Source organism: Hypomesus transpacificus, chromosome 26 (assembly GCF_021917145.1).
Source record: "Hypomesus transpacificus isolate Combined female chromosome 26, fHypTra1, whole genome shotgun sequence".
NCBI lineage: Eukaryota > Metazoa > Chordata > Actinopteri > Osmeriformes > Osmeridae > Hypomesus > Hypomesus transpacificus.
In genome coordinates this window covers 8000046-8006675 of record NC_061085.1, presented here as the reverse complement: position 1 = coordinate 8006675, position 6630 = coordinate 8000046, and the positions used below count along the sequence as shown (strand labels likewise).

Here is a 6630-nt window from a genome sequence, read left to right as displayed (position 1 = left end):
TTCGTGTGAGTGTGCAAAGGAACAGGATGGGGAAGACAAGTTTGACATGACTTAAATTCCAGTGAAATGTTTTGGATGCATGAACTTCCCATGACAATTGTATGACGAGAAAAGCATTTGAATTGTGAGAACTGAATGTGGAAGTATAGAGCTTTGAATTGTCAGTGAGGATCAAATAGTTTACAAGCAAATTAATTCAATGTTGGAATATTGCATCCAGTTTCAAGCTGATTCTTAAAACTCCAAAAGGCACTGTGATGAGAATCTGAAAATATGATTAAAAAAAATAAAAAAATCATTACATGTTTATTATTTTCCCTACAGTTAGGCAACAGGGTTTTTGTATTTGGCAGCTTACGTGACCCACGATACACAAATGGGGTAATTCCGGGAGTTCGCGTAAAAGCAACTGATTACTGTCACCAGGGGGTTGAAATGTTGGCTTCTCCTGTTTCCAATTGAATTTTTTCACTCACGGGCAAACACAAATAATCATGCAGACATGAGGGAAAGTGAATAGTCTCTATAAAACATGTTACCTTTATTGCTTAAAGAATACAACTTTTCAGTAGGCAAGTGAATGTGTACCAACTAGAAGTTTACCACTCTTTACACTTAAGGATTTACCACATCCACAATGCGAAATGCTCAAATCGCACCAGATAAAACAAAAACAGATTATGCCAGTATATCAAAGCATTGTACAAATTGAAAGTCACCCCCCAGGATTGAGTTAAGTCACTCGAATGCAGTCTGCACCCAAGCATCTACACACGGACCACACACATTGGGATGTCACATACCCAGGGCTGTTATGCTATCCTGTCTTTGGTTCTATGAGTCAAAAGATTCAGTGAGGAGTCGCTAATCAGTTTAATAGCAATACTGGTGGTGAACATAAAAGAAACGGAACGACTCTAAAGATGAAACAGAGGGCTACATTTTCCAAAAATCTATTTAACAAATTTGTTCAAAAAAGAAAAAAAAGAAACACTTTCACAAACCCCTCAAAGTATTTCCTGGAGGATGTGCAGTTAGACTAATGTGCCCCTGTTTGGGGTTAAGAAACCATTTCTGCCCCCAACAAATAGGTGGTGTCAGTTCCGATGGCAAAAGGCGTAGAGCCGTTAACCACCTAATTCATTCTAGTACGGAGGGTTGCAAAATGATCCTAAAACAGAACCTGAAGGCCTTTAGATAATAGCCAAGACCACCAGATGTGTTAATCTTATCTTGAGCATTTCACTTACATCCAACACGGACCACTAATGTACAAATGACTACAATGTGAGAATTGTATGACAGCTTTAACATTTGCATGTGGCCCCCCCAAAAAAGGGAGATGAGTTGACCTTTGAGGGGAAAAAAGATATATTTGTCTCCAAATATCTCAGGTTCTGCTGAGAAATGAAAAAAAAGGGGGCGGGGGGGGGGTCACAGGCTTTAAGAAGCCCCCTTTCTACTATGAAACTGTTCATATGCGCGCTGCTGTTCTGGATCAGGTTACAGACGTCAAACACGGAGCACGTACTTCAGCCAATGACAGCGTTGGGAGAGCAAAGACTGCTGACACTGTCCAGGAAAGGGGTTTTCGGCCTGGCCTACTCCCATGCCCACGAGATCACATGTCATCCTCTTCGTCTTCGTCTTGGGAGGAACCTGCCTGCTGGGAGGCGCTGGCAGACGCTGCAGCCAGCTGTGCTTGCTGGGCAGCCTGCTGCATCTGCAGCCACTCCTGCTGTGCAAGCTCCGCCTGCTGCTGTCGGGCCTGCAGCACGAGCACATCGTCAATGGTTTGCTAACTTCAGCGCTAACTGAAGACAACAGGTTTACCTTTAGCCGTTAGCAACATTGGTACAGGTGCATACAAACGGGGTTCGATCGATCCTTACCTTGGCGAACAATTCCTGTTGTTGTCTAAGGAGCTCTTCCTCGGGAATGCCCAGGTTCTCGAGTCTGGTGCTTGCCTTCCTCCTCTTAAGTGCTACTGTTTTACACTCCTGTAGGACATCTTTCACCTCAGTAATGTACGACGCGAAACCAAGGCTTTCAAGTGCTACAGCAGCACAGAGAGATCAGAAAAATAAACAGGAAACACATTAGCAATGTCGGTCCAGATTGAGCAACCCCAAAACAGAGAGCAGGCAGAGTACTTCCTGATCAACATGCAATGCATTCTGAAACCTTTCGCAACAGACAAGCGACATCGACACTAACCATTGATTACATGCTCGGGGGATATTGTCTTCTTTTCAGACTTGTTGCATATTTCATTGGCCTCTGATGAAATCAGATGTATGAACTCCGTGCAGCAGTTTACCACCAGCTCCCTCGCATCGTTGGCAACACGCACGTTGGGAAGGGTTTCTTTTATCATCTTGTTGATAGCTGCTCGAGGAATGGTGAGATCGTCGTCATTTCCCGATGAAGATGCCATTGTTTGTCCTTAATCTCTGTTAAAGCCGGTTGAAATAAAACCGTCTGTTTTCCTCGTTAAATTGGGTTTCCGGCGGCCTTTGTGTCCAACGATTTCCACTTCTGTAATAAAGTATCAAGCTAGCAGCCGTTTTGTTGAATGTATGTCTTGGTTTGACTAACAGGCGAGAAATAAGTCTGGCACAAATGGAATGTGACAGAAATAGTGCAGAGGATGAGGACAAGACAAAATACTAATAGTTTTGAACTAGCTAGCTAGCTAGTTTCGGTCCCTTTCGTTAGCTAGCTAGCCACAGCACAAGAAGCGGCTTTTGAGAACATGGCTTGGCTTCTAGCTATGTCTTGGCAGGATCATTTTGTATGGTCAAAAAGTCGTTCCAAACTAAATCCCGAGAGCAATCAAGAGTAGATAATTATTCCAGTTTTGACAGAAGAACCTTGAAGTTTAATTCATTTCTTTAATGCTTGCTCCATCGGTATCGACCATCGATTTGCACCGGAAGCAGTGTCTCTCTTTCGATATATATCCGGTTATTCTTACTCTCCTTTACCACGATTTAATTCAAGAGTAAACATGTACAGATATCGCCATCTATTGGACTGTTTTGGAAAACTTTAACACGGCTGACGTTTTTCTGATCTCTGCTATGGAAACTATTGAAAACTTGAAAATGACATGACACATCTTTTAGGAAATCCAATTGTCTAGTTTCTTTCATGCTACCACTTGAACTTGCAGAAATGCAATGGATAATCATAGATTTACTGTAATTCCAGATTAGGCTGGGTCAAGGGTTGTATCATAAAATGTGTTCGTATAAAATAATTTATTTGGTACGAGTTTAAAACAGTTGAGATTCCTTTGTCTCAACAATATGTTTTATTTCTTCATACACAGACATATAAGAATAAATACAAAACTATTTTCAGGAATGTATTTTTTTGAGACGTTTAATACATTTCCTGTCTCTGTGCACGTGCTGCTATACAGTTTCACTCTAAAGGTTAGGCCTACTTGGGCAGTGTCCTTTGGAATTTAGCTTGTGGTGCAAAATATGTGCTTAAACGGTAGTGAAGGATTTATGTAAGTGTCTTAAAGGTAGGGGGTTAAGGAGATATTATCTCTGGTACATCGTACTGTAAAGCTCCACGTAGTTGTGAACGTGTTCTTAATGTGCTTCGCAGACCACCCAACACTTCCTCCAGGTACAATAACAAGAAAGGAAAAAGAAACGAGTGACAGCAACGGTATAAAGAGTGCACTCTCGAAGCATATGTTCACTTTTTTATCGGAGCAACTTGAGCATTCTCCTTGTCCAATGTGAAGCTCTTACGACTCCTCCAGCGGAGCAGTTTGAGGAAGTTCAGGCTGGCGTTGAAGACCTTGTCGTGCTCAAACACCATCTTGTAGAAGGTGTCAATGGGAAGGTCCCCGTTGGGGTCTGCGTACTTGAGAGTGGTCATGGGGGTGTAGAGAGTGTTGGTCTGGTGGCGAAATGGCGGGTCGTCCATTGTGATGATTTTGTGTGTGTGCTGAGGGTTGAAAGGGGAGAGCATTCAATCAGGACCCGATCAAATTGAAAACCTTTCATTGACATGCATAGATATAGTATTCCGATACAAGACCTATACAAGACATTCCAATCTATCACAATACCTCTGCAATATCCTCTGGAGTCTGTCCAAGGCTTTCAAAGATCTGCTTGTAGTTCTTGAGATAGATGTTGGTGAACATATCTGCAGTCACTTTATCAGCTTTGGTGAGGTCGGTCTTCGTGCCCTCGTCAAAGACTTTACGCTCAAACTCTGTCACCACAGGGCCCGGCTCAATCAAGGTCAAACTGCATCCGCAATCACAGAATAACACACGTTAGCAACCACAACAAACACAACCATAACGTCCCTCGTACACATATTATATTATATTATTAGAACATTTAACAAACCCTATTTTTGTCGATCATACTTTTTCCAAGACATTTCTAAGAATTTTTTACAAGTTCTCCTGAACATTCAGTCAGATTCAGTCATAGCAGTGCCCAGGCTGAACATATGCCATCTCTCCTCTAATAGTATGAAACAATGACAGGCTGATTGCAGACTGAGTGTGCAGCTGTTGGTGTCACGGTTCGGACCAGGGGGCCACAGGTGTTGATTCACATCCAGTTAGGCCTGGTGAGGCCCGGCTGCTCTTGTGCACGCTCTGGCTTATCTGGGTCAGATGGCTGAGAGGTTAGGGAGTCGGGCTATTAATCAGAAGGTTGTTGGTTCGATTCCCGGTCGTGCCAAATGACGTTGTGTCCTTGGGCAAGACACTTCACCCTACTTGCCTCGGGGGGAATGTCCCTGTACTTACTGTAAGTCTCTGGATAAGAGCGTCTGCTAAATATAAAATGTAATCTCATTTTCCTGAGGCCAGTTAGGGGTGACATTAAGAGAGTCGCCTGGAAATGAAACAACTGTGTACTAATACACTAACCCTAACCTATGGTTTCTTACCTTAGATTAAACCTCAATGCTTGTACTGCCAAGCTTTCACAAAATCCTTCCACAGCAAACTTGGATGCTGCATAGATGTCATTGAACAATATACCTGTGAAGAGGGACAAGTTTAGCGCGTCGTTTACGGCAAAAATGTTTTTATCTTCGTTTTTTGGGGTCTCTTTACTCTTACCTTGGATACCCATGACACTGCTAATCACAACAATATGGCCGCTCTTCCTCTTTTTCATGTCTGGCAGGATTTCTTTAAGCAGCCGCACCAAACCAAAGAAATTTGTGTCCATGACGGCCTTCATCTCGTCGATCGTCTGACACTCGATGGGACCTATTAAACCCATTCCTGCATTGCTGACTAAGAAAGAAAGACATCAATGTGGTGGCACGAAGGACGGCAATTGTCCTCCAATTGCAAACATTTGGCATCAGTGTGCTGGATATGTACAATGCTATATATATATATATATATATATACAAAGTGGGATTATGTTACTTTGTTGCACGGATTATGGTGGATTATGATATGACAACAGATGGACTACAGATGTCTCACTTTCTCAATCTGAGCATGATAGCATGAAATAGCCTGAAAGCACAGCGATACCCTACATTAACATTTAGTCATTTAGCAGGCTCTTATCCAGAGCGACTTACAGTAAGTACAGGGACATTCCCCCCTGAGGCAAGTAGGGTGAAGTGTCTCAAGGACACAAGGTCATTTTGGCACGGCCGGGAATCGAACCAGCAACCTTCGGATTACCAGCCCGATTCCCTAACCGCTCAGCCACCAGACTCACTCAGTATGTCCACTCTGCGGAGAGGCAGACTCGCCACACAGGCTGCGATGGAGTCCTCGTCGCACACGTCCAGCTGTTTGATCTCCAGCGTCCGGCCCAAGGTCCTTCCAGCAGCTTCCACCAGGGCCGCCCCCCTGCTCAGGTTCCTCATGGTGGCGTACACTGGGGAGCACAGGGGTCGTCATACTTCCCTGCTGCCTTGCCTTGTTTTCACGGAGCGTTTGTAGAAGCGCGTAACTCAAGCCGTGTTGCGAAAACGGGCTCGATGACGAATCTTTATCCCACTCACGTTTACCTCGAACTGTGGCAGCAACCCCGTTTCGTGATCCATCCCACCCATGGGGTGAACTAGTACATTAGTACACAGTTGTTTCATTTTCAGACTACTCTCTTTGTGATCCGTCGCCACCATAGTTCTACCATTGCCCCCCCCCCCACACTTGTGGCTGCTCACTTACCCATGAATCTCTTCTTCTCATCCTTGGCTATGCGAATGGCCAGTGCCAGGCCGATGCCGGAAGAGCAACCTGTGATGAGAACAACTTTCTGGTTCATTGTGACGGGTGCCGAGCGTTTGCTCTCACGACTCCAGCATGTGGGAAAGGAGAGGGCGCTTGAGGAAGTGAAGGGACAGAGGCACTTGTAGACTCCCGGATCCTTAATCCGTTAGAGTCTGTGTCAGCAGGGCGACGATTTCCAGCAGTGCAGAGCAGTCTGACACGTGGTCGTGATACCCACTGAGAGCTTACATAAGATGAGAGTTAGATTGATTGCCGTGGCGGAGAAACTCAGCTGTGGTCGAGGAACAATGAACGGCTGTCTGAGATTGGATTTGATTCATGTGGATCAAAGTACGTCCAGTTTATGTGAATATGCAGTGCGTGCAATGAAAGGTGGC

The 6630-nt window shown here is 44.4% G+C and overlaps 2 protein-coding genes across 2 annotated transcripts; both read right to left on the bottom strand.

The window, feature by feature from the left end:
- Positions 1-517: 517 nt before the first annotated feature.
- Positions 518-2960, bottom strand: dr1 (down-regulator of transcription 1). Its single transcript, XM_047049568.1, has 3 exons — positions 2218-2960; positions 1893-2056; positions 518-1768 (listed from the first exon to the last, which is right to left on the bottom strand). The coding sequence occupies exons 1-3, from the start codon at positions 2435-2437 to the stop codon at positions 1622-1624; spliced, it is 531 nt and encodes a 176-aa protein (XP_046905524.1). The 5' UTR covers positions 2438-2960; the 3' UTR covers positions 518-1621.
- A 460-nt stretch (positions 2961-3420) lies between these two features.
- On the bottom strand, positions 3421-6287 carry zgc:109982 (uncharacterized protein LOC553564 homolog). The gene is made up of 6 exons (XM_047049809.1): positions 6191-6287; positions 5733-5894; positions 5111-5290; positions 4936-5029; positions 4094-4277; positions 3421-3969 (listed from the first exon to the last, which is right to left on the bottom strand). Exons 1-6 carry the CDS (start codon positions 6285-6287, stop codon positions 3715-3717), a joined length of 972 nt encoding a protein of 323 aa, XP_046905765.1. The 3' UTR covers positions 3421-3714.
- Positions 6288-6630: the final 343 nt, after the last annotated feature.

What these genes read in the sequence shown, in the direction of transcription:
- dr1 (XM_047049568.1), bottom strand. Translation starts at nt 2,437, where the DNA reads ATGGCATCTTCATCGGGAAATGACGACGATCTCACCATTCCTCGAGCA. An exon ending in CCCCGAGCATGTAATCAATG is followed by an intron (nt 2,057 to 2,217) that starts GTTAGTGTCGAT and finishes GTGCTGCTGTAG; the next exon opens with CACTTGAAAGCCTTGGTTTC. An exon ending in AACAGGAATTGTTCGCCAAG is followed by an intron (nt 1,769 to 1,892) that starts GTAAGGATCGAT and finishes CTCGTGCTGCAG; the next exon opens with GCCCGACAGCAGCAGGCGGA.
- zgc:109982 (XM_047049809.1), bottom strand. Translation starts at nt 6,287, where the DNA reads ATGAACCAGAAAGTTGTTCTCATCACAGGTTGCTCTTCCGGCATCGGC. An exon ending in CCGCAGAGTGGACATACTGA is followed by an intron (nt 5,291 to 5,732) that starts GTGAGTCTGGTG and finishes TTTCTTTCTTAG; the next exon opens with TCAGCAATGCAGGAATGGGT. An exon ending in CTCCAGAGGATATTGCAGAG is followed by an intron (nt 3,970 to 4,093) that starts GTATTGTGATAG and finishes TTCAACCCTCAG; the next exon opens with CACACACACAAAATCATCAC.